This window comes from Ambystoma mexicanum, chromosome 8 (genome assembly GCF_040938575.1).
Source record: "Ambystoma mexicanum isolate Mex_15411 chromosome 8, UKY_AmexF1_1, whole genome shotgun sequence".
NCBI lineage: Eukaryota > Metazoa > Chordata > Amphibia > Caudata > Ambystomatidae > Ambystoma > Ambystoma mexicanum.
This window is the reverse complement of record NC_090929.1, coordinates 521,565,316-521,593,067: the sequence shown is the minus strand read 5'-3', so window position 1 is coordinate 521,593,067 and position 27,752 is coordinate 521,565,316. Positions and strand designations below refer to the sequence as shown.

General features: G+C 46.8%; 1 protein-coding gene across 5 annotated transcripts in view; it reads right to left on the bottom strand.

Annotated features, from left to right (window-relative positions):
* The window catches only part of TNFRSF14 (TNF receptor superfamily member 14), a 661,986-nt gene that overhangs the window by 490,958 nt on the left and 143,276 nt on the right, over nucleotides 1–27,752 (bottom strand). For 4 of the 5 annotated variants that reach the window (XM_069610212.1, XM_069610213.1, XM_069610210.1 and 1 more), the window contains exon 2: nucleotides 15,686–15,767. The exons of the other annotated variant lie outside the window; for it this stretch is intronic. In XM_069610212.1, coding sequence (XP_069466313.1) covers nucleotides 15,686–15,767 — 82 coding nt within the window. The remainder of the gene's footprint in view (nucleotides 1–15,685; nucleotides 15,768–27,752) is intronic. 5 annotated transcript variants of the gene reach the window in all.

Sequence of the window (27,752 nt, the reverse complement as noted above, 5' to 3'; positions counted from 1 at the left end):
TTTTGTGTTGAAACCAAGAATCCTTGAACCATTGCGATTAATTACTTTACCGACTACCCTCCTGTCAGTATCCAGAGTGCATCCATTTTCCTTCTTTGAAACTATCTGTCCTCTGCATTCCTATACAGGGTGGGTTGTATTTTGTAGTTTGCTAAAACTGTCTGTTGTGATAATAATAATAGATATGTTTATAAAACTGTAACGCTCACCTGATTCCCGTAGAGGCGCCGGTCTTGACTGGGCGTATACCGTATCTTCAAAGGTGATGTGTAACACACGGCTGGCTCTTTGGGCTGGACCTCTGTGCACTGTATGTCTGACTCGAAGGGTAAGATGTTTGCAGATAGAAAATATGGGATTAAGGAACTGGGTTATTGAATGTCTCTCTCTTCTTCCCTTTCTCTTCTCCTGTAGAACCCCAAAGGTTAACGCTCTCACCTTAGGTAAGTGAACGCTGAGCTCTCCATCTGCCTCGGGGCAGGGTGCTGTAACCAGTTTCTTCACTGGATAAGGGGAGCAGGCCTCTTGACTTCAGAGGACTGCTGTCCGTCGTTTACTGCACGAACGGTAAGTTTCGAGTAATTCTAATGTCTTTAAAGTCTTTAGTAATGATGTCTCTTGTTTTGCAGGGTTCCGGCGATGGCGGATGATGGGCTGAAGTGAGTTGAAGATGGAGCCCGTGTGATGAATAGAAGCGCCTGGAAGCACGTAAGTAAGCGCTTGTTGCCTGCTTCACGATGCGCTCTAACTGTCTTTTTATTTTGCAGGTACAAGTTCGGAGCGGCTGCAGGGTGCCGGAATACCCACTGGGTTAGATGTGGAAAGGAGTAATGGCACGTGAGTATTAAAGTTCCTCAATGTCTTTAAACGCACCTTGTTTTGTCTTTCAGGTGCGGGATGCAGCGCCGAAGGCCTCCGGAGCGTGCGAAGAGTTGGTAAGCTTTTGTCTTTCAGATGCCGGAATGCAGTGTGAAGACCTCCGGAGCGCACGAAGAGTAGGTAAGCCTTTGTCTTTCAGATGCCGGAATGCAGCGCGAGGCGTTGGTGACAGCCGATGGACCAGGTAAGTGAAGAGCTGTCACTGAAGACCGTAATGCTAACCTGTTCTTTCTTGTCTTTATAGGTGTTGCTGATGACTGGATTCAGGATGGTGAGCCTTTTTCCTTAGGCCCAGGATCAGATGCAGAAGACACGATGAGCGTTCTGCTGCAGAGGATGCAGAATAACGCAAAGCAAGATTCATCCATCGGGTGTGGTTTAAATAGCCTCCTGTAGTGCTTAGGTGTCTCCTTCCACAGCCACACCTAGGTAAGAAAAGAGTTCCTGCTTTCCAGAAGAGTTCCAGTGTTCTGAATCTAGGGAGTGGCTCCTGCCCCACCCAACAGGAAAAGTAGTTCCAAACAGAAGAGGTTCAGAGGCTCAACTGGCAGGCAAGTAAGCAGCATGGTCTGCTGCAGGTAAGTCCACCCAAGCATTATGAGCCCGGCGCTTCCAGCGCTGGGACTGGGCATATTTATGAGCCTGGTGCCACTGGCGCCAGGACTGGGTCCAAAAGGTCCCAATTGGGACTGGTTGGCACTCGGAACCTGGGTTATGGATCTGCTTCCAAGGGAGTTGGGAAAACCCTGACCTTTTGGAAGCAGAGATCATGACAGTACCCCCCCTCAAGGCCCCTCCCAAACCGGGCTTCTCCGGGGGTTTTGGCTTGTCAAGAAATGTTCTGTGAAATCTTTTGATTAGGCGAGGCGTTGTACTAGAGGTGTGCGGATGATTGATGGTTCAGACCGAAATTCATCCCTGGACCATTGATGGCCCGGAAGTTGATTTGTCACATTGGTGGCAGGCGATTGGATCTGGTTGGAGCCGTGCACACAGCTTAGTCACCCAACGATAAAAGTACCATTGCAGGCAATGTTTAGACACTGCTAGGTATTTGCAATAATCATAGATATTGACATAGAGACTGTGAAAGACATGAGCAAGGATCTCTGTGCGTCCTATGTTAAGAGAAGGGACTTCCACACAGCACTAAGTTTAATAAACCTGAGTTGCTGATTGGATAGAAGCGAGGGCAGTTGGGGAAAAGATGCCAGGGGACAGGCTAGGCCTGTGTACCCGAACGGAAATGACCTTCCGGAAGGGGAAGTGGAAGATGACGGGGAAGACAGAAAGAGCAGCGTTTCTCGCCAACCATCCCCCCAAGGGGCAAGCGTGGTTTCTCACCACTCTACAGTGTTCTTATACCTGCTTTGTGGTGCTCTCCTGCCCTGATTCTTTTGCCTGGTCTTGCTCTCGGTCTCTGTCCTGTTCCCTCTGCTCAATCCTGTGCCCTTCCTCTACCTTGCCTTGTTCATTGCTGATTGATACTCTTTTTGGCTATTACAATTCTTGCTGGGTTCAGCTAATTTCTTGCTGACTAAATACTTTTCCATCGTGGAGCCTCGCAATGTTCCTGCATCATGTTAATCTGGGGTACCCTTTCGTTGTTCTGGAAGATCTACTCTGTATCCAGCCTCTCATCCATTGTCATCCATCTCATCCATTGTTTACAGACAATTGGCAATACACTCGCCTCACAGTTCACCTCCAAAACCCAGGATATACTGAACAGCCTTGTCACACACCCCTCCAACCGATCCCTCCCTCCTTTGACTCCTCCAACCACTCACCCTCCTCCTTCCTCCTTTTCCTCCTTCACTCCTGTCTCCCCCAAAGAAGTCACCAGAGCTGTCAATTTATGAAGGTCTTGCCGATACAGATTGCCCCATGCTCTTCCAGAACCATCAAGGATAACATCTCTCTTGCCCCTGCTGAGCTCTGCAGCCACTCCTTTGCTACTGGTTCTTTTTCATCCTCCCTCAAGCACTCCCTTGTGCGCCCCCTTGTGTTCCCCCTCCTTAAAAAACCCTTGGCAGACCCTTCCTGCCCAGCCAACTACTGCCCCATTTCCATCACTCCCTTCTTGGGAAAACTGCTCAAGAAGTTATCCCTTGCCCAACTCAACTCTCATGCCAAACTTGTCGTCAGTCTCCACGATGACCAGTCTGGATTCCGAGCATCCAGAGACACGGAAACTGCACTTCTGATCACTGCTCGAATCCCTTGACTCCAACACTCCTGTTGTCCTCCTCTTCCTTGATCTCTCTTCTGTATTTGACACAGTGAACCATTCCATCCTCATAAAAAGGCTCCATGATACTCTTGGTATCTCGAAGCGGGCACTGGACTGGCTTACCTCCTTCCTAACTGACTGTTCCTCCGAAATCATACTGGGCCCTTTCTCCTCCCCTACTTCCTCCTCCACCTGTCACGTCCCCCAGGGCTCCATTCTTTTGCCCTGGCTCTTTACAATTTACCTTTCTATGCTGGCATGCCTCATTTCCTCCTTCTCCTCCAACTTCCAGTGCTACGCTGATGACACAAAATGCTTCTTTAAACTTCCTACTGGCACCCTTGCACCCTCCTTCATCCCCGACTGCCTCGCTGTCATCCAGGCCTGGTGCACTGCTAATGACTTCTGCCTCAATGCCAGCAATCCCTGCACCCTACTTCTTCCAAGCACCCTGGCCTTCCTCTATGGGCTGTCCCCCTGCCCCTGCCTCGGAATCCAGGAATCTCTGAGTTATCTTCGACTCCTCCCTCTCCTTCATCCCTCACATTCAGGGCATTGTAAGGAGTCCCACTTTCAGCTCTTCCTTCTCAAAGGAACTCTCCCCTTCCTCACCTTCCCCCAGAGACTCTGTGTTACCCATGCTCTGGTTCTCTCCAGGCTAGGGTATTGTAACAGCGTCTTCCTTAATGTTCCTTTGTCCACTCTGCGACCCCTCCAGCTAACTCAAAATAGGGCAGCAAGACGTATCCTCGACCTCAAGCCCAGGCACTGCATCCCTCCTGCCCTACAAAGCATTCACTGGCTCTCGGTCTCAGCATGGATTAAATTTAAATGCCTCTGTATCATCCACAATGCTATCTGAGGCCGGGATGCACTGTATCTTCAACTCTTCCTGACCAAATACTCCTCTTCTAGACACCTGCGTTCCACTGGCACCAACTCCATGCGTGTGAAGCGGTTTGCTAAACTGTTACGCTCACCTGGTCTCTGCGGAGGCGTTGGAGCACGGTTGCAGCCCTCCCTGAACTTTAATCATCCCCTTCAGGCCTCTCCCTCGGTAGAAAAGGTGTGAGCGGTGGCACGTAGTGATACTGCTCCTGCGTGGAGATAAGAGTGTGTGAGTGCACCAATCTGTGATTGTTGTACCTCTCGAACCCTTCTCCCCAAAGTACGGTTTCTGTGAGCATACGCCGGCCTATAAAGCTCACCTGTGAATTATGGAAGGTAAGCTCTCCGTCCTGATACTTCTGGCAGGGGCGCGTTGAATGGGATCTAGTTCCTTCACAGCTCTTGTGATTCTGTTTGTTCTGTTTAATGTCTTTATATGTTGCTCCTTATGCCCGCAATAATGTCTCTCTTCTGTTTTCTTCCCTTAGATGGAAATGTGCCTCAATGCAGCTGTGAGACCGCAGCCGGATGGAAGGTTGATACTACCGCAACGTTCGACAGCAGGTAAGTGATGGTTTAAGGAAAAGAGCGAAGTATGGCGAAGCGTGACCTTAAACGGACTGTTTTTTCGATATATAACCTTGTCTTCTGTTTTTCCTTGCAGGCGCTGCTGTCGACGATGGAGTGTGTCGTGCTGCGGTGCCAAGATGAAAATTTCGGCGTTCCGGAAAGTGTAAAGATGAATGCTCGGTTCGCCGAAGAGATGTAAGGTAAGAACAGCTTCCCCCAGTTGGTAAGTATGATGGCAGGAAGCAGGATGTCCAGGAGGCAGGGTCTTCAAAGGTAAGCAGGTCTGACCTCAGGCGACGGTGAGCGTTACGCTGCTGGTAAGTGCAGAATAATGCAAAGCGCCTGTCTTGAGGATCACGGAAGCTTATATACACTTCTCCAAAAGGCAGAAACAAATTGAGTTCCGCAATCAAATACTAATACTGATAGAAATCCATGCAATCGAAAAATTAGCTCCAGAAACACAGAAGCGAGAGTTGACACAGTTGGGAGTCCATTCAGAGGGATAAAATGGGCCCTTTTGGAGAATAAATCCACTACGACTAATATGGTGTTGTATCCATTGTAGGGTGGAAGATCTGTGATGTAGTCCATTGATAAGGTATGCTACGGTGCTGGAGGTACTGTTAGGGGATGTAGTAAGCCAGCGGGGTTCTGTTTCTGAGACTTGTGTTGTGCACAGACTCTGCAAGTTTCAATAAATTGGGCAATGTCTTTTCACCAGGTTGGCCACCAGTTGTTTTGTTTTACCTTAGCCTGAGTTTTGGCTATTCCTGGGTGTCCTTCCACTAATGAATTGTGGTAATTTGTGAGGAATTGCTTTTGCGGTTCTTGGTCTTGGACATATAATAGTCTTTGGAACTACGGTAGAGGGTCTTCGATGCTATACTGCACTACACCTTTTAACAGCCATTCCTGTTGTGTTGATTGATCCATCGGGGATTTCAAACTGGTTCTTTGGTCATCCACACACGTGGTGGCAGCTATTCTGGTTTGAATCCTTTCCTCAGGAATTATGGCCACGGGGTCGGATGCTGTAAAAGCCTCTTTTTCTTCACTAATGCATGATAGAGCGTCTGCCTTCCAATTGCGTACTCCAGGCCTATAAGTGATAATGAAATCGTATTCTGGGAAAAAGGGCCCAACGAAGTTGACGCAAGGATTGTGCTTTGGCGGTTTTCAAGTATTGCAAGTTACGGTGGTCCGTGATGACAGTGACCGTATGTCTCGCCCCAAGAAGGTAATGTCTCCAGGCCTTGAATGCTGCTTTAATCGCCAGTAATTCCTTCTCTGTGATTGCATAGTTCAACTCGGGGGCTGAAAATATGCGGGACCAGAATGCGACGGGGTGTAATTGTCCTGCTTCAGGGTCTCGTTGTGACAATACTGCTCCCATAGCTATTTTTGAAGCATCTGTCTCAACTATGTAAGGTAGGTCTGGTCATGGGTGTCGAAGGACTGGTGCTGTAGTGAATGCTAGTTTCAACTTCTGGAAGGCTTCTTCAGCTTCTGTCGACCAATGGAACTTTTGATTTTTTTTCTTTAACAAGGAGGTAATTGGATGTACAATTTGTGAAAACTCAGGTATAAACCAACGGTAAAAGTTGGCGAATCTGAATACGCTTTGAACTCCTTTCGTGGAGGTTGGTGAGGGCCATTGGAGGATTGCATCCACCTTTCGTGTGTCCATATGTACGCCTTGTGGTGTGAACATGAAACTGAGAAACTCGGCCTCGGTTACATGGAAAAAACATTTTTCCAACTTGGCATACAATTGGTGCTGTCGAAGCTTCTCTAAGACTGCCCGGACATGGCCTACATGTTCTTCCATGGAATTTGAGTAGATAAGAATGTCGTCAATGTAAACAAGAGCGCAAAAGTCCAATAGTTGACGGAGTACATCATTCATAAAGAATTGGAACGCTGCAGGGGAATTACATAGCCAGAAGGGCATGACCTGGTATTCAAAGAGGCCGTACTTCATGCGGAAGGCCGTTTTCCACTTGTCTCCTTCTTTTACTCTTACAAGATGGTACGCTCCTCTTAAATCCAGTTTTGTGTAGATTTTAGCATTTTTCACTTGATCCAGGAGCTCTGGAATAAGTGGTAAGGGATATCGATTTTTACTGTGATCTGATTGATGGCTGTATAGTCGATGAAAGTTCTTAAGTCCCCCTCCTTTTTAGGCACGAAGAATAAGGGGCGAGGAGGCAGGTGACTTGGATGGACGAATGAAACCGTTCGCCAGGTACTGATCCAGATAAGTTCTAGGATGCTGGTTTTCCAGTTCTGTCAAAGTGTAAATTCGGCTGCAAGGGATCTGGGCTCCGGGTATAAGGTCTATTTGACAATCGTACGATCTGTGCGGGGGCAGAACGTTGGCTTGCTCTTTTTTGAAGACATCCTGGTAATCTTGGTATTCAAGCAGTTAGGAGCTGATGAGGCCAAACACGATTCCTTTCTTCGGTTTCAGATTGGTGTCATCTGTTTTGTAACATGTGTCTGCACAATCATGAGGAAATGTCAGAACTCGTTTCTGCCAGTCGATCCTGGGATTGTGGGTCTTCAGCCAGGGCATTCCCAATATCATCTGGAACTGAGGAGCACCGATGAGATCAAGTGTAATGTCCTCTTGATGCCTGTCCTGACACAGAAGCTTGACTTTCTCGGTGTATTGTGTCACCAGGCCGGATGATAGCTGAGAACCATCCACAGCAGTGACGTTTTCTGATTTCTGCTTCTGTCAGAGAGGAAGGCCTATTCGAGAGCCAAATCTTGGTCAATGTAGTTACCCACAGCTCCACAATCAATATATGCTTCCAAGGCATGTATTTTTGCTGGTTGCTTGTGATTCACCAAAAGCACTGGAAGTACTAGATGTGAAGTCTGCACGGATTCCTTTTTCATGCTCGACAAGCGGACCCCTACACTTGCTGGGCATTGGTGTTTCCCAAGTTCTGTTCTTCTTCTTCGTCAGTTTTGTCTGTTGCCCCAACCGTTTTCTTGGGTGGTTTTACCGGGCAGTCACAGAGGAAGTGACCTGCTTGTCCACAATATAAGCAAAGCTGTTGTTGTCTTCTTTTTTCCCTTTCTGCTTTAGTAAGGGGACTTCATAATCCAACAACTTGGATTGGCTCAGACTGTTCATGTAGTTTAGTCTGATTCTCACAAGGTCGTACGTAAACTAACCGTCCCTCTGATCTAGCTCGATCCATTTTCCGATTCTGCAACCTATGATCGAGTTGCACCGTCAGGTCTATGTAGTCCGCACACCTCTCAGGGGGATTCACCACTTGTGCCAGCACATCCTTAAGTTCTCTAAGTAACCCTTGGTAAAAGAGTGTAGTCCTCTTCTCCTCTGGCCAGTTGCTCTGGACTACGAGACGATTGAAGATTGCTATATAGGTTAATAGATCTTGACTCTCTTGTCTGAGTGACAACAACTCGTTGTCCAGAGCTTGTCCTCGAGTATGACGGGCAAACAATTTCTCCATCTCATGTTGGAAATTCCCAAAGTTCCGGAGTAAAGGGTCCTCTTGGTTTAGGTATAGACCAGTCCGCCGCACTACCTCCTAAATACGAGAGTACAAATGCCATTTTGGCTTGGTCATTAGGAAAGGCTCCTGGTCTGCACAAGAAATGAAGACAACATTGGTTCATAAATATAGCAAACTTGTTTGGGTCGCCGATGAAGCGTTGGGGAGGGGCTAGAGGCACTGCTCCAGGAAGAACCACCTGAACCTGTGTTGATTGCTGTGGTGTGGAAGAATGAGAAGAATGGGTTACTGCAGGCAGTGGAACAGACTGTTTTTCCGATGCCTAACCTTGTCTTTGGTTTTTCCTTGCAGGCGCTGCTGTCGACGATGGAGCGTGTCGTGCTGAGGTGCCAAGATGAAGATTTCGGCATTCCGGAAAGTGTAAAGATTAATGCTCGGTTCGCCGAAGCGACGTACAGGTAAGAACAGCTTGTCCCAGTTGGTAAGTATGCTGGCAGGAAGTAGGATGTCCAGGAAGCAGTGTCTTCAAAGGTAAGCAGGTCTGACCTCAGGCGCCGGTGAGCGTTACGCTGCTGGTAAGTGCAGAATAACGCAAAGCGTCTGTCTTGAGGATCAGGGCAACTTATATAGCAGTGAATCCATTAGCAGCCACACCCATGAATATGTTAAAGGTTAATGCATCTGAAGTGCTTAATGGATGGAATGTTCAAGGTTAAGGCACCTGAAGTGCTTAATGGATGGAATGTTCTTGTTTACTTTTGTTCATTAGCCTGGCGCCAAAGGCGCCAGAACAGTGTCCACCCAGGTCTCCTGTGCATGCGACCCCTGCATGCCTGTGCCCCTGACTTCATGACCATGACATAAACAGAGAGCTGGTGGTTGATTGCTTTTCTCCCTTCTGTGGAATAGCCTCCTTCTTGTCCTGCTTCTTGAGCAGGACCTCCTTAAGTTCCTGAAAAAGCCTCAAGACCTTTCTCTTTAACTCTTCCTTGTCCTCCCCTCTTCCCTGCTAATCATACAGTAGCATGACTGATGTGCAGGGCCCTTATGAATCATCAGGGCCCTGACCAACCACATTTCTCATCCCAGTCACTGTCTACTTACTGCACTTGCTTAGGCTCACCCTCCTCACTGCAGGTTGCACGTATGTTTTTTTTCTCCTCTTAGCACTTCACCCTGAGCACTTCTCCATGAGCACCACAGCACCTATCCCTTACACCCTCCCTGCACTTGCACATTCTGAACACTCACAAGGCATATTAGATTTGTCTCCCCTCCCTATTATTCTTCTGATTTGTTTTACTGTTAATTCAATTATTTATCTTTGTTGTAATTCATTGATTCCCTGTCCCCACCTTGTTGCCCTGTGGATGCTTTGAAACAGTTTTGCTAATTGTATAAGCGCCTAACAAGTGACCAATAAATAAAATAAATAAATAAATTGTGTGTCAGCATGTGTTGAAGAATTGTGAGGTTGACCTACACCAGCATCTTGTGGACAAGACTATCATAGACCCTATGGAGCTTGCAAAGGCTGCGGACAGGTTTGTGAGTACTCCAATCCAGAAAAAGGCTCAGGCGAGCGCACCCAAAACAGAAGAGAAATCTTCAGACAAAAAAGTAAACAAGTATGGAAAGGACAAAGGTCCAACCCACTCCTCTTCAAAGTCAGGTCCCCAAAAGAATGAAGGGAAATCCCCAAACGTTAGTTCAGATGTGCACACTGAAAAGAATAGCGCAGGCACCCGTAACACTAGGACACCTGTGTTCTCACAACCCAAAGGTTGTTTTGTGTGTAAGGAGCTGGGCCATGGAAGAGGCCATCATTAGTGTGGGTCTCCTAGAGGAGCACTTCCCACTAGGCCAAGGAGTGGCCGAATGTGGATTGGTAACACTGAGTGGGAACGGTACCAGGTCTCCAGAAGAGATCCCAGTTCCCAATAATACTTAACTCTATTTAGAACATGTGTATATCAATGGACACAAAACTCCTGTGATCCGAGACACTGCGGCTAGCCTCACTGCTGTCACCCGACAGTGGGCACAGCCAGGTCAATATATTGATGGGCCTGATTGTAGCCTCAGTGGGTTTGACAGAAAGAGTACGTTCCCCATGGAGATAGTAGAGTTCAGCTGGCGAGGTGAAACGACAACTGTGTAGAAGTGAAAGACTCCATCCCTGTCCATGTCCTTTGGGTAATGATCGTCAAGATCCCGAGATAGTTGCAGTGGCTACCCCATTGAGGCCAAAGAGATAGCCAGATTGAACACTTTCAGAGCCTTAGGGGCTGGAGTGCTTTCAGAGGGCTTGTTGGAAGGACCGGTGTGGCCAGAAGCCACTAGTCCAGATCTACATACTGCTGAGTCGGCTACTTCTGTGGGCAAAGTGCCAGTAGCCACTGAGGACACTTCTATGGTAGCAGTCAACTCAATGACTTTAGAGTTGCCTGGCGCAGCGCAGGAGCCTGAGGAAGAGGACCAGGTGGGCGCAGATCTGAAGGACCTTGCATCAGCTGGGGGCCCAGACCAGACTGACTTCTTCACAGCCCAGAAAGAGTGTCCCACTCTGGTGGGTCCATGGAAGCAGGTGAAGGAGCAAGCTAAGGGCAAAGCCTCTGGTCTGTTCAAAGTGTACTGGGAGGATAGTCTCCTGTACAGTGAGCCAAAAGACTCTGAGGGCGAGGGCACCAGAAGGTTGGTGATTCTCCAGTGCCACAGAAAGTTCCTTTTGTATTTGGCTCACCAAATTCCTTCATCGGGTCACTTGGGGGTGACTAAGACAGCGGACCGGTTGTCTGTGCACTTTCACTGACTGCAGTTCAGCCTAAAGGTTGAGGCATTTGTCCGGTCCTGTCCGAATTGTCAAGCTTCTGGCAAGTCAGGTGGTGCAACAAAGCCCCCCTTGATTCCACTACGCGTGGTTGGGCGGCTTTTAGAGAGAATAGGCATGGATATTATGTGTCCTTTGGATCCTCAAACCAGCTCAGGGAACAGATACATCTTGGTGATGGTAGACCACGCCAAAGGTACCCTGAGGCAGTCCCTCTAAGGAGCATCAAAGCCCCCATGGTTGCAAAGGCTCTGATTGGGATATTCTCCCATGTTGGATTCCCCAAGGAAGTCGTTTCTGACAGGGGATCAAACTTCATATCAGCGTATATGAAGGCTATGTGAGAAGAGTGTGGCGTCAACTATTGGTTCTCTGCATCCTTACATACATAATAAAAAATGCGCTTGTTGAGCGGTTCAACAAGATACTGAAAGGCAAGATAGGTGGCTTGGAAGAGCACCCGAGGAGAAAATTGGATATTCTCCTGCAATGCCTTCTGTTTGCCTACAGGGAGGTGCCACAGAACGCAGTAGGGTTTAGCCCCTTTGAACTTCTGTTTGGACACCCTATACATGGTACCCTCAATCTAGTGAAAGAGGGTTGGGAGGGCAACCCCTCGTCCCCTACAGGAGATGTGGTGGACTATATACCTGGCCTTCGGTCTAGAATGGCAAGTACATGGAACAGTCAACGAGAAAACCTGAAGGCCAGTCAGGAGCTAATGAAGCACTGGCACAACCAGAAGGCCACAGTGACAGTCTATTCTCTGGGCCACTGGGTGCAGATTATGGAGTCTGTCAACCCCAGTGCCCTTCAGGACAAGTGGACTGGGCCTTACTGTGTGCTGGAAAAAGGCAGTGAGTTGAATGATCTCATTGACATGAAAGGACCTATACAGATGTGCAGGGTCTTTCACATCAACCGGCTAAAACCCCATTATAGCCAGGATGACTTGGTTGTGTCATTAGTGACTGGCAGAGAGACTGAGGAGGAGACCGATCCCCTCCAAGGCCTCCTACATCCTGAAGCCACAGATGGGTCAGTTGAAGGGGTCAACCTTGCAATGGACCTGTTAGAACAGCAACGGACAGACTGTCACCGGTTACTGGGACAGTTTGTGGGTCTGTTTCACTGACACCAGGTCGCGCAGATAGGTGCACCCAGGATGTGGACACTGGAGACAGTAAGCCAGTGAAGAGTAGGATTCACTGGTAGTCCGATAAGGTCAGGGACACCATCAAGGAGGACATTTCCACTATGCTGTCCCTAGGAGTGATAGAGCCATTTGACAGCCCCTGGGCTAGCCCAGTAGTATTGGTCCATAAAAATACCAGTGGTGGGAATACTGAAGTTTGCTTTTGTGTGAACTACAGGGGGCTCAATTCTGTCACAAAGACAGATGCTCACCTCATTCTTCGACATATGAGCTCACTGACAAACTCGGCGGTTTATAATTTGCTTGTGTTTCCAATCTGTTCAGATCCCTTCTTCTGGTGTACTAGAGGTGTGGGGCTGATTGATGGTTTAGAAACCAATATACCCCTGGACTGGTGGCCGGAAGTTGATTTGTCACAGTCAGCTTGCTGTTAAGTTCAGCCGAGGCCACCTTAACAATTTGAAATGTAAATACAGGCGCCTACTGGTCATGTTTATCCAAACCCTCAGATCACCCAGAAGCACCCTTCCATTGTGTTTGTCTCCAGTAAGAAGCTGTGCTATTGCTTGCAAAACTTGTAATGTGGAGCTCAAATGAGGACTAATGGGTCATGAATGGGCCTTAACCAGTGTACTGGTTCTGTCTTTTTTTTTTACTGTCTCATATATACTGTGCATTTTATATGTAAATAAAGAAAAAAAACGTAAACAAAAAAAAATAAAAAAAATAAATGTGCAACACTTTTGGTTTCAACAGATTGGCAGTTTCACGAAATAAAATGAAAAGGGCATTCCTGGGGGACCAAACTTGGACAGGCGGCATCTTAACCAGTGTCCTTAGAATAATAAAGGCGTAGCTTAATTTAGACATGAACTTTTCAACATCCTATCCAGTTAAGGAGGTAAGTAAGAGTTAAGTTATTGTAGATAGCACGTGTACTGTAGCTCTTGGGCCCAATAGAAATCCTGCTTAGGACATAACATTTCAGTCCTTTGCTTTGCCTTCCCTTAAGTCCATGGATTTAATTCAACTGGTAGTTGTCGTCTAAAAGTAAATTCTGCTATACAAAAAAGAAAGCATTTTTCCATGTTTTAACCTTTTTGTTTTAAATTGGATGTTGCCTGTCATTTTGGAGGCCAAGTGAAAAACGATCCTTCCAAAGTCTTGGAAGAAATCTTGCAGGGAAAGTATATTGTGGTTTCTTGAATGCAGAGTAATTCTGTCTTCTGTTTCCCTGTCTGCTTCTGAAGCCAGAACGTTCAATATCAGTAGTTGACTGCATTCCGAGAATTCTAATTGGCTAAGAGGAGCTCAACAATACCATCCATGTGCTAATATAAATTGTTTTGCTTAGTCAGAAAGGCAATTGTGTATCCCTCTTGATTTGTTGTCCTGAGCTTGTCTCCCATTTGAGACACATCCTGGCCAGAGATAACATAGTCAAGTTGAATCAACAAATACACAGCATATGGTTTGACTACAATTGTGGTAGGTCAGAAGCAGGATTCAGACACCTATTCTCTGAATGTTTCTTTATTCTGTTAATGACACGTGGTGAGACAACCAGACGGGGCTTACCCGAAGTCACCGTCACCCTGTCCCTGTCTCCAGGCAGGGGACAGTCACATTGATCAGCACCACGAAAGCCCTCATGATTCTCTTAGGTAGAGTGCTAGCCATTAAATGGAAATTGCTGGGAATTTAAAGAGACCCAGAGTTGACCCCTGCCACAAACGCAAACACAGAAAATACTTACAGATCCTGTATCCAACTGGGAGAGCCCGAAGCCCTGCTTGACAGACCCAGTATCCCCCGAAACGAAAACAAGCATTAATCAATAAGCAACTGTATCCACTGGATACTGCTAAAACACACCTTGCTACAAAACATCTCTCAGCCACCCCCAAGTGGAAGGTAAAGCCTTTCAAAACCTAAGAAGGATGCATCTTGGGTCCCAAATGCACGTACCTAATACACTGTTGCCAATTCATGGTTTTCCAGCTAAACAATTATAGCTCCAGAAAGCTGATGCTGCTTTCAGAGTTTGAGGATGTTGTGCTGTCAAGGATTTCTTTCTATGTGCAGTAGGTTGACATTAGTCCCAAAGTCATGCGCTCTAGAAGAGGGCTGGGGTTCCAACACCCTGCACCCCTGCCCTCCACTGTGCGCCTCAAAACTGCATACAGTCACAAAGCATACACACATCAAACAGAGGCCTAACGTACAATATGTTTCTCAAAAGGTCTTTGTTAGGGTATTCTGGGCAAAGGCCTAGCTAAAGAAATTTAATTAGGGTCAAGAATGTGTATAGAAAGAAGTAACTCAATTGGATGGCCATACGCCAAAGTGGGCAAAGGGTCTCTTGAGATGGCTCAAAAAGGTCCATTGCAATAGTTATTTAAATTCTTCCTAGTGTTGGGCCATGGTCCTACTTAGCTGCATTCACAAACAAACCAAAATGCAGATCTCCTGTCTTCCTCTGGCTCCAGGCCTTGGTTTAAGGCTAAATCCAATGGGAAACCAAGTACAGAACCAACTAGCGAGCTACAGTTCCCATTTGAGACACAGTCTGGCAGACCTCCCGGGACCCCCTAGCAGCACAATAACATTGACCAGGAGACTACAACCACCAGTGACTTTGTTATGCAATAAAATTATATAAATAATAATAATAATAATTTGGCATTTATATAGCGCTACGAACCCTGAGGTATCTGAGCGCTGCTTATTATTACCCACGGTGTGTGGTGCTCACTTATCGACCTCGGAAGGATGAAAGGCTGAGTTTGGCCCTGCCGGGATTCGAACCTGCGTTAGCAGCCTCTGCACGGATGTCAAAGCGAGCGCTCTACTCGCTGTGCCACTTGACCGGCATCATCTAACATATGATGTTAGATTAGCTGATGGGCCCTGTCCATGAGGATGGCTTACAGTTGGCATGGTCAATCCCACCCAATGGGGGGTCCCCTATCTGCTTGCCCCATCCTGGACCCGCCCTTGGGGAGAAGTCCCTTAACCTAAAGTTCCTTCGGTGTATTTGTCCAGAGAACACGCATTGGCAATTTGTCTGCTTAACCGGTCTGTCTTAGAGTCCTGTTCTATTCCCCATGGTTCTGCAGTGCATGCTCATAAAAGCTTGTTCCAGCATTTTGGATGTGATTTCTGCATCCATGCGAGGAAAGCAAGGCATGCAGGAGCTTCTGGATCAGCAGGACCATCCCTAATATTCAGTTCCCTTAAAAGGATACACATTTCTAATGTGGCAAAGCGACCAGCCCCTGACTCCTGCATATGACGTGGTGGGGTAGCCAGCCGATACTCTCAGCGCTGTCCCTGGGCCAGCATCACATGGCTGTATGGCGGCAGAGAGACCCCTTGACAACCCCTCCACCCACCAACCAGGTCAGGAAGGGAACTTCGGTACACAACCCTCGTTTACCACAGATGTGTGGCTTCAGCAACTGAACTAGTAACACGGTGTCTGGCCTCCCCATTTCAGAGTTTCCTGTCACTTACATTTTGGGCTTGCCTTCTTTAGCAAGTCGCTGAGGCTTCATCAGGATGTCACAGACCTAATGTTACCCAACAATGACATGCATACAATGAATTGATAGCATACAATAGCCACCTACCGATGTCACACATAGGGCAGCATTCCCCATTGTTGCTATACTCTGCTTGCCCACACATCTGGACTGGTTTCAATAATAAGGCCTTGAGAACAAAATAGAAAAAAAGGATCATTGTTCAGGAAAAAGGAACCACTTGTATAGAGTTGTACTAGCTTTTTTTCTGAATTCCGTCATAGTGACAAAATAATAAAAGCCTTAACAATGACAAACACATACAACTCATAAATTTTCAAACCGTTAGATTAATATATAAGATGAATAGAAGATATTGATACTTTTTTTTCTCCAGAAAACAGTTCATTAAAAGCACCTATATGTCAGTGTCCATATTCATACATTAACCAAACGGTATATATATAAGGGTATAAACTGACTTCGGTGAAAAGGTATGTACAAATATGATCATAAATGATGCAAGGTCCCTCAAGAATAAAGCTCATGGCAAAACATGTGGTGGTGGTGGTGGAGGGGGGGGGGGGTGGGGGGGGGGCGGGGGGGGGGGGGGGGGGGGTGTGTGTGTGTGTGTGTGTGTGTGTGTGTGTGTGTGTGTGTGTGTGTGTGTGTGTGTGTGTGTGTGTGTGTGTGTGTGTGTGTGTGTGTGTGTGTGTGTGTGTGTGTGTGTGTGTGTGTGTGTGTGTGTGTGTGTGTGTGTGTGTGTGTGTGTGTGTACAGATATTGATTGTTTATTTGTATAGCGCCTACACACAATGTGTTTCAAAGCGCTTCTATATATATTTAGGGCACCATGCAAAACCAGAGAGAACAATGAGGAAGAGGACATTAACCATCTCCTCACTAAGCTAAGCAAGCTAAATGCTGAACCTCACATAACCTGGATAAGGGCTTTTAGCAGATAGGTTAAGGGCAGCCACCTGGTCTAGCTGGGAAACTGCATTCCGCTCCAGCAGGTTCGGCTTTATCCTCCAGTGTATTAATTGTTTCTATCCTATGTTCCCTCCCTGTTTGCCCTGTAGGCACTTGGAAACGCAATTTTCTTGTTGTATAAGCACCTAATAAATGCACAATAAATAAAATAAATCTGTAAGTCCGCTTCTAAGATTTCTAAGATTATCCAAAAAGGATGAAATAGCAGAAAGACTAACTGATGCTTCCTGATGATTTCCAACTGTGACCAAGTCACTCTGAATCATTCCTGTAGCATCTGTGACTTTTATCTCTTAATGCATATCTTCTGTTCTGGGTGTACATTGGAATCTGCTGTTTGAAACCCTTGCAGAATTGCATCAGCTCCAGTCTGTTGAAAATGCGTTAGTGTTTGTGACCAGGTGTAGAAATGACTTGATATGGAAACCTGGTCTGTCTGACCGAATACCTTTGGGTCAGATGCATTGTGGATAGCTGTTCTACTAATACATTTGTTCTAGGTGCTTTTTAGAACAATGGCTGCCTGAATAATGGTGGTCCAGAGTTTATTTTCTATTAAAGCTTCTATAGACTGCATCACATGATGTAAGAGTGAATGGGAAATCATGGTTTGTCTAAGTTTACCAAAGAATAGGAGCTAAATCGGCGATTTATTGGGGACATTCCAAGCATGTAGGGCCCTAAACTGCTCCTTGCTTACCTTCCGGTGAACTCATTTGCTAGCAACGTGCCTGCAGGCGTCCCGGACTCATGGGTGACACGCTCAGCATCATTACGCTTCTTATCTTCTCTTTGAGGAGATGCACTTCAACATCTACCCTTCTTAGTTTCCTAAACAGTGTAAAGTATGTTCTCTGCTGCTACAGGTGGTCTACAAGTCGGTACAATTCAGACAAGATATATAAAGTGGAAATCTGCATGCCATGTCTAGAGTTCTTCCCCCCCTCCGACCTCCCCCAATCTACCAATTCTGGGATTCCGAGAGGAACAGACCCCTGCAACATTTTTTCAATCATGTCTGCAAAGCATTCTCTGTCTAAAATGACTGTATTAGCAAAATAAAAATGCATTCTCAGCCCTGACCACCAATACAACTCAGGAAGTAGCTGGATAGCTGATGTCATCCCAAAGTGGGCTTATGGAAGTTCTGCACGATTGGCAGCAATACACTTCTCTTTGTCTGCTTTATTAGGGAAGACTTGCTGAATGGACTCCCCACCCTTTTTTAGGAACTGTAACTAGTGTCTTGTTATTTTCAATGTTATTTTTGAAACACGTTTGTATAGGCACGTTATAAATGCCATATCATATCAATGCTATACAGTAGTTATTTGGGTAAACTTTAGGTGTTGGCGTAATGCCTGAACATACTTCTTGAATCTCTCTGTCAGTTTTGGGGCTGAGCGGGTTACAGCTGCCACTGAACACATTATATCCTGGCCTTACGGTAGCTGATCACAGGTCACTGCCTCACTGTAACCCAAGGCACAACCTGTACCCATCGTAACTAAGTCTCCTTACAAGTAACAGTGCCACAATGCCCCTGGGCTGCCTGTGCGCTATATAAATGTAATAAATAAATAAATAAATTATTGTGATCTCCACGTCTTTTTCTGTCTCTCTGGCTTATAATTGGCCTGTCTGTGTCAATAAGGCATACACATTATGTTTAGTTTATGGGTTTAAAATTGGGATTGATAAACGCATACAGTGGTTTACCGAATGGTACATTATTACATACATTCTTCCGTAATTCTGCAATCCTAACACAACTGTCTGTGTGTTCTAGGGGCTCATATTTGTGCACATGTGATGAAACACTACTGATAAAACTCTTCCATTATCTGTGAGTGTACATTTCAGGAAGGCCACTTCATGGTGTGAATTCTTTGGCTTCTTCAAAGTGAACAAATATCCTTTCAAGGCTAATCTGTGTATGATTACATCTACCTGTTCCAGGTGTCCTTAATATAGTTCCAACAATCTGGAATATCAGCTGAAATACTTTGTATTTTGCTTTATAATGTACTTTGCAAATGCATGCACCCTTGTGGGATTCAGGTAAAGAGTTGATAGGCCATTTTTGTGAAATTTCGGTGTAGTTCCTGCTTTTCTCACTCACAGATTGTTCGAAATATCTATTTCCCAGGTGAAGGGTGGTTTTGAATGTACACCTTTGAATATCAGTCAAAAGGCCTGCGCTGGCTTGGTTCTGACCCACTTTTGTTTTACAGTGTGCATTCACTACTCTGTAATCCAAAACTAATATGTGAATGCCATGTAGATTCCCTCATGGTAAAATGGGAGTGTTATGTGGGCTTGCTTGCTTTGTTAGGACTCCCTGATCCATTATGGTTTAAATGTGTGCCTATGGCTTTAAGGAGTATTGCCTTTGAGGTGGATGGGGTGCCTTTGAGGTGGATGGGGTTCGTGCATGAGGATGGTGTGAGCAGGATAATCCGAATCACGACCAAACTGATTTTTAAATAACAGCACTGCTCCCAATACTCTCCATTCACATTTGAATACTTGTGCACCACCTCCTTACATATTACAGCACTGCTCCCAATACTCTCCATTCACATTTGAATACTTGTGCACCACCTCCTTACATATTACAGCACTGCTCCCAATACTCTCCATTCACATTTGAATACTTGTGCACCACCTCCTTACATATTACAGCACTGCTCCCAATACTCTCCATTCACATTTGAATACTTGTGCACCACCTCCTTACATATTACAGCACTGCTCCCAATACTCTCCATTCACATTTGAATACTTGTGCACCACCTCCTTACATATTACAGCACTGCTCCCAATACTCTCCATTCACATTTGAATACTTGTGCACCACCTCCTTACATATTACAGCACTGCTCCCAATACTCTCCATTCACATTTGAATACTTGTGCACCACCTCCTTACATATTTCAGATGAAAATGCAGGTATTACTTAGTCATTCACCTCCAGGTGCCTGCTCAATTAGAGTGGAAGACAGTCCTGGTATGCTAATAGTCCTTTATGTTGGATGCGAAACTTGGGCCAAAATAGTGCCTCTCTCGCTTTTTTTGCTGTCCTCCTAATTTGATAATCACGAAATATATCTTATTATTTGCTAAGGTCTGACCAGTGGGTGTAGTTATTTTGGGATGTTTATGGGACTTAGTGTGTTCCAATATTGCCCTATGACTTGACTCAAATATTGAAATATCTGATCTAGAGTCCAGTAAAACTTCAATCCTATCATCTGGATCTTTCATTGTGGGAATAATCCTGTGGCTGCGATTTCAATGCGTTGTCTACTTGGAAGGCTGCCATCTATTTTTCTCAGTTGTCTGCTTTGTTCTCTCAGTTTTGGGGCAACCTGGTGTTTTTCCCTATGGGGGACGGGATGAACTGTCACCAGTTCTATATTTTTGTGGATTTCTCATTTGCTACATACTCTTAAAGGCATAATCAGTTGGCCTAAAATTGGCCTAAAATTAAATTGTTCCCTGAGTCTACCCCATTGTCTTCTCCATCTATTACCTCCATGCAAAGAGGGTGTATCGCTGTCTCCTTAAGTTCTCCCATTCGTTGGCTCATTAGCTATGTACTTCTTTCCTCTTTTGAAGGGAGAAAAGTGCAGGATGTTCTATCCCTCTTCTACCCTGGAAGGAACATCTACATCTTACTGTGTACCTCTTTATTTGGCTTTTTTGCTTCCTAATTGTTCCTGGGTCCTTTTGCTGGCCTTTAATCTAGGTGATCTTTGCCCAAGGACTGGTAAATGGCTATCAAAAGGTCTCCAAATTGCTGTCTCTTCTCTTTTTCAGTTGGTGGGGCTAAGCTTTTGTGTACCACTAGTCTAGTAGGCGCTATGCTCAACAAGTGTACACCCTCCTATTAACAAACAAAAGGAAAGCTCTGGTGAATGTGTCGATTATTATCGTACAAGGGGGGTGTGGAGGGGCCTGAGTTGGGCCCTGAAACAAATATAGACCTAGACCCAAATTAGATTGTAAACAAATAATTCTCAATTTTATTACATAATGTATAACACATAATTAAACATATTTTTAAAATCAAGATATGGTTAATAAAAAATCAATGATGTTCAATGTATTTAATGCAAATCTATCGTGCAATCCTACATATCACACATAGAACCAGGACAATGATGTTATACAATATTTAAATCCTGGGGCAAAAGCGTAGATCCAATTACCAATTTTTCCAACGCTCTTATCAATGCCCTCCACCATTTGATAGCTATTTGAGGCAATAGACAGACCTGCATGCATTGCTACTGCTACCCTCTGAGGCCCATAACCGAGATTTGATGGAAGGTGTTACAATCAGTTGCAAATATAACAAACTGTACACAGCCACCCAGCTATCAGAGCTTTTTATTGGGGATTGGTTAGAGCCAGTGGGCGCTACCATAGCTAACGCAATATAGCTCTATTGGGGTGTAACCTGTGGATGGCAGCTTTTAATTGCCCTAGTTTCTCTGAATGCAGTTTGTGCATTTATTCATGTATAGTGGGGCAAGATTCCAACAGTATTTTAGTGTTTGCTACTGCAGGTCGCCCATTTCTGGTTGTACCGGAGGTTGGTGTGCTGGTTCTAGTCCAATCTGTGCAGCGAGTTGATTACCGACGTTGGGCCTCATTACAAGCCTGGGAGTCTGGAAATAAGGGTGCAAGCAGCAACGTACCGGCACCCTTTCCGAACCACCAGACTACGAGAATGCCTGCAGGGGCCGGTGCTCCCGGAACACCGGCCCCTGCAGGCATGATTTTCACAGAAACACTGGCACCGTTAGCTTCCGTGTCCGCATTCCCATGGAGTCCTATGGGACTCCACGGGAATACGGACTTACACTTTCCGCTGCCGGAAAATGAGTGGGGCTAATCGGCACACATTTTCCTATGCTTGCTGCACAACAAACACATAGTTACGTGTACTCTGGGTGGACAAGCCTACAGGCAGACTACTTCTGCCATGTTCAGCTGGAATGTGACAGCCACGGGCACATCAAAGCATCGTAAGAAGGGGGAAGGCAAAAACCTTCCTCCTGCCATGGCCAGCCTCATTGTAACGCTCACCTGATTCCCGTAGAGGCGCCGGTCTTGACTGGGCGTATACCGTATCTGCAAAGGTGATGTGTAACACACGGCTGGCTCTTTGGGCTGGACCTCTGTGCACTGTATGTCTGACTTGAAGGGTAAAATGTCTGCAGATAGAAAATATGGGATTAAGGAACTGGGTTATTGAATGTCTCTCTCTTCTTCCCTTTCTCTTCTCCTGTAGAACCCCAAAGGTTAACGCTCTCACCTTAGGTAAGTGAACGCCGTGCTCTCCATCTGCCTCGGGGCAGGGTGCTGTAACCAGTTTCCTCACTGGATAAGGGGAGCAGGCCTCTTGACTTCAGAGGACTGCTGTCCGTCGTTTACTGCACGAACGGTAAGTTTCGAGTAATTCTAATGTCTTTAAAGTCTTTAGTAATGATGTTTCTTGTTTTGCAGGGTTCCGGCGATGGCGGATGACGGGCTGAAGTGGGTTGAAGATGGAGCCCGTGTGATGAATAGAAGCGCCTGGAAGCACGTAAGTAAGCGCTTGTTGCCTGCTTCACGATGCGCTCTAACTGTCTTTTTATTTTGCAGGTACAAGTTCGGAGCGGCTGCAGGGTGCCGGAATACCCACTCGGTTAGATGTGGAAAGGAGTAATGGCACGTGAGTATTAAAGTTCCCCAATCTCTTTAAACGCACCTTGTTTTGTCTTTCAGATGCGGGATGCAGCGCCGAAGGCCTCCGGAGCGTGCGAAGAGTTGGTAAGCTTTTGTCTTTCAGATGCCGGAATGCAGTGTGAAGACCTCCGGAGCGCACGAAGAGTAGGTAAGCCTTTGTCTTTCAGATGCCGGAATGCAGCGCGAGGCGTTGGTGACAGCCGATGGACCAGGTAAGTGAAGAGCTGTCACTGAAGACCGTAATGCTAACCTGTTCTTTCTTGTCTTTATAGGTGTTGCTGAAGACTGGATTCAGGATGGTAAGCCTTTTTCCTTAGGCCCAGGATCAGATGCAGAAGACACGATGAGCGTTCTGCTGCAGAGGATGCAGAATAACGCAAAGCAAGATTCATCCATCGGGTGTGGTTTAAATAGCATCCTGTAGTGCTTAGGTGTCTCCTTCCACAGCCACGCCTAGGTAAGAAAAGAGTTCCTGCTTTCCAGAAGAGTTCCAGTGTTCTGAACCTAGGGAGTGGCTCCTGCCCCACCCAACAGGAAAAGTAGTTCCAAACAGAAGAGGATCAGAGGCTCAACTGGCAGGCAAGTAAGCAGCATGGTCTGCTGCAGGTAAGTCCACCCAAGCATTATGAGCCCGGCGCTTCCAGCGCTGGGACTGGGCATATTTATGAGCCTGGTGCCACTGGCGCCAGGACTGGGTCCAAAAGGTCCCTATTGGGACTGGTTGGCACTCGGAACCTGGGTTATGGATCTGCTTCCAAGGGAGTTGGGAAAACCCTGACCTTTTGGAAGCAGAGATCATGACACTCATTAACTGACAAAGCTCCATGATCCGCCCTACCTTTTGTCCGCCCTGCTGGTGGCAGTGCATACTGATGAGAAGTTAATTGAAGTAGGTCTCCAAGAGGCCTGGTCGCAGGACTGATAAGGGACAGGATACCCAACACCCTTTTGATATGCCTCTGTGTCAACCTGATGTTAGCTCCCGCCTCTTAGTTTCAAGGGCACTGAAATGTTATGTCTGGGACAACTGTTTACAGTAATCATCCCTGCAGGGGGGCCCCATTCAGGAAGATACGAGTATGTGGTCTGGCGGCGACCATAAGTCTGGTCTGACCGTCGCTTCAAGGGCGACCTGCCGCTTTTAATCAGAAACCACAAAGAGCTCAATTAACCAGAGAGACACTTTGATCAACAACAGACAGGAACATGGGTGGGATGTAGTAGTACATGTTTTCACCCCTTTACCTTTCCTGTTGCAAAGCACTCTGGTGAATGACCTCAAGCAAAACAAGAGATTGTTAATGGGGAACCCGGATTCCTTAAGGTAGGCCTAGCCTGCACCAATCACCAGGGCCCATTTGGCTTTAAAAGAGGGCCAAGCTCCTCCTTTGGGAGATCATCCGATGACTTTGAAAAGAGTAAGAAGAAGGACTTATTTGGACCCTGGCTGAAAGTACAATCTGCATTACAGCTTCCGCCAGTGAAAGAAGGCCAGGATTGCCATGAGGGAAGCAAGATCCCTCCCCTAAACATCTCCAAGGAAACAGAGTGAGATACCAGACTCAGAAGACCCGTCCAGCAGCTCCAGAACCGGTACCCAGCCAGCAAACACTGTGCCCTGCTAGGTTCTGCTAGCAAGCTTCCTTGGTGGTAAGTGCAATAGAGTCTCTGAACAAAGGACAAAGCCCCCTACCCCAGCTTTGGGCCATCCACTTCAAAGGACAACACAAACCCAACGAAGAGGCTAGGAGGACTGCCACGACAAGCATCAACCAGCGTCCATCTTTTAAGGACATTTTCGAGGCAGTCGAGCCCTCGAAGTGCGCCCAGCTGCACCATTGACTGTTGTCACGCTGCAGTCACTAAACCCATCCGAGACGCCTCGACCAGCATTCCAGATACGCCAACCAGCACAGAGACAACGATTCTTGACCCTGAGCTGCCGTGTAGGCCAGTCTGCAGCCGTACATCCAGCCTTGCTTGTCGAACTCCCTGCCGCCTGACACCTGCAGCTGTCTCCCATCTTCAACTATGTCACAAGAGCTGCAAAGTGTCCTGGAACCGACTCGACTCTGTCGACCATCAAGAACCCCCCAAGCACCAGGTACATTGTGCTTCTGTCCCACTGGTCCTTCCCTGAAGGACCCTCGTGACATTTACGACCCCTTGCTCCCTTGGTGCTGAAACCTGATAATTTTGAACAGTTACGACTGATTGCTTAACCAACAGCGCTCCTGTCAGTATCCAGAGTGCATACCTTTTCATCGTGAAACTGCCTGTCCTCTGTGTTTTTTTACAGGGTGGGTTGTATTATGTAGTGTGCTAAAACTGTCTGTTGTAATAATAATAAATTAGATATCTTTATACAACCTTGACTGGACAGTCCCTTTTATCATTGGATAATAATTGTATTTTCGCTGTTTTGAAACTAACCAACGATCAACGGCCTTGCAGAGATAAGCCTGCCGTTCTGTCCACGTTACCAAAATTGGACAAGGAGGTTTATAATTGGCTCGTGTTTCCAATCTGTTCAGATCCCTTCTGGTGTACTCGAGGTCTGGGGTTCATTGATGGTTTAGAAACCGATATTCATCTCTGGAACAAAGGTGCCCCGGAGGTTTATTCATCACAACCCTCCCTGCACTATAACCCCAGGCGATGCCAGTCACCCCCCTGTTACCTCCCCGATCACCTAGTGACCACTTCCAGGCCTCTGCCACATCCAAAAGCGATTGGGGGTTGGGACGAACATCCTCCCTCCCCTAAGGAATCAGCCGAGGTAGCAGAACACTGAATGTTAACAGCACTGCTGATGCAACCCTGCTAATAGGATGTAGGTGCCTGAGCGAAAAAACACTTTTTTTAATGTATTGGTGGTGGAAAAGAGAGCAACAACTGCCGCTATTTTTCTTTTACTCTTTTTTAATGGTGGAACCTCTACACTTGGTTTTTTGCCAGAGGGGTCAGTTTTAACTCCAGCTTTTTGCTGGAGGTAAATCCGTCACTGTACCGGCAATGTTGTAGTTTACCGGTCCGGTAAACGTGCTGGTAAATGTTCTTACTGGCACTGGAACTTACTAAAAGGCAATTAACCCATTCCCTTTCAGACAGCTATTTGTGAAGGCGGATGTATATTTTTAAAACTCACCTTCATGTAATACCGTCATGATATTATATGATGATATGGCATTTATAACATGCCTATACACAAGTGTATCAAGGCGCGACGAAGCAAGGGAGGGGGAACAGAAGGAAGATGGACAACAATCTTACTAGGCCAGGTGTCATTCAGATCGCGCAAGTGCATGGGAAGGGGGAAAGGGAAAAGTGCGGGGGGGCAGGGAAAAGTGCAGTACACGGGATAATAGAATAAATAAGATAAATAAAAAACGGCCAGCTGGTGGCAAGTGCAAGGTAAGTGCAAACATAAGTGCTGGTAGGGGGACTGTAGGGATACAGAAACAGCCCCCAGGTGCAGGGGTTGCCAGGGAGGCAGTGCAGGCATGCAACTGGCAGGGCCTGGGCCCGAGATCAGAGGAGTGGCCAGATAACCAGTGCTGTCTCAGTATCAGCCAGGAATTCAGCAGGGGAGAGAAAGCAGAAGCAAAGAGTAAGGATTTAAGGTGCTTCCAGAACCTGAGATGGTTCTCCTCAAGTTTCAGGGAGGCAGGGAGGCTGTTCCAGAGGGAGGCCACAGCCGAAGAGAGAGATCTACCACCAACTCGTTGCTTGGTGAAGCGACTGACCCTGAGGGAGTTGGAGGTGGATGAGCGAAGAGCTTGAGAAGGAAGGTATTTAGGAAGAGAGAGTTGAAGGTATTGAGGCCCCAGGTGCCAGAAGGACTTGTGGACGATGCAGAGGGTTTTGTACTTAATCCTCGCAGCCACTGGGAGCAAGTGCAGCGATTTCAGTCCTGGAGAGATGCGATCCCTGGGCTTGAGGCCAAGGACAAATCTCGCAGTCCTGTTCTGGATGAGTTGCTGAGGGCGGAGAGTAGAAGCAGGCAGATTTAGAAAGAGGCTGTTGCAATAGTCCAGCCTAGAGAGAACCAGCGCTCTGGAGACAGTGAGCTTCTGGGGGAAGGAGAGGAAAGGAAGAATACCTCTGAGGAGGTGCAGCTGGTAGTGTGACTTCTTAGAGACGTCAGAGATGTGAGGAGAGAAGGAGAGTGTGGAGTCGAAGATGACCCGAAGGTTTTTAGCTTTGCAAGGGGGAGCAGGAAGAGGGCCAAGAGAGGCCGGCCACAGAGTGGCAGGAAAGGAGGGAGCGGGTGTGCCGATGAGGAGAATCTCAGTCTTACTGGCATTAAGGCAGAGATCATTGGCGCAACACCACTCCTGGATAGCAGACAGTCGGAGATAAGTGAAGGAGAAGAGATGGCTGAAGGTAGCCTGAAAATGAGCTGCTTGTCATTCGCATAGCACTGGACGTTGGGGCAGAGAGTGGCAATGTGGTGGGCAAGAAGTGCCAGGTATTGGTTGAACAGCCAGGGAGAGAGGTTAGACCCCTGGGGAACACCACAGGTAGAGATAGAGAGGAAGGACCCGAGTTGGACCTGGGAGGGTCGATCAGAGAGGAAAGTAGCCAGCCACGCCAGGGGCTGACCGGTGATACCCAGCTTATCACGGGGACGGTTGAGCAGGGTGGCATGGTTGACTGTGTCAAAGGCAGAGGAGAGATCAAGCAAGATGAGGGCACAGGGGGGTGTTGGAATCAAGGTTGGAGAGCAGGTCTTCACAGATGTTCTGGAGAGCAGTTTCCATGCTTCTGGCAGCTCTGAAGCCAGACTGATGATCATGAAGACAACCAACAGATTCAGTGTGAAGATTGAGCTGGGTGATAGTTAGCCGGGCTGGGAGGGTCGGCAGAGGGTTTCTTAAGAAGAAGGTGCACAAGGGAGTGCTTCAGAGGGGATGGGAAGCCTCCAGTGGCGAAGGAGTGGTTGCAGAAGTCGGCCAGAGGAGGAGCCAGGGAGTCGATGTGGTCCTCGATAGCTTTGGCTCCTGGCACAACTCTCCGCAAATGTCTGAATAATTGTGCCAGCCTAGATATACTTTCTGTAGTAAAACCTTTTCTCAGACAGGTTTCAACCCCGCTCCCTCCATGAGCAAAGTTAAACGTTAGTATCCCCATGGGTATTTCTTCATCAGCACAAGCTTAAAGACAACAATTAAGGTTGTGTCTGCAATCGATAGCTAATTAGAACGGAAATACATTTTCCAGGTTAAATGGAGTAGTGATCGTTCTTTCTTCATCCTAAAAGTAGTACAAAATTAGGTCCACCGGCAAAAGCATTTCCAGTGTTGTTTTCGGTCCACCAGATCAATTTTGATGGTTGCTCCTGATTTCAAACTATGAGCAGAAGTCATGCTAGATTCCACAACCCTACATGTAATCAATTTACTAGAATATTTTGTCACTTCCATTTGATAAATGATTGCA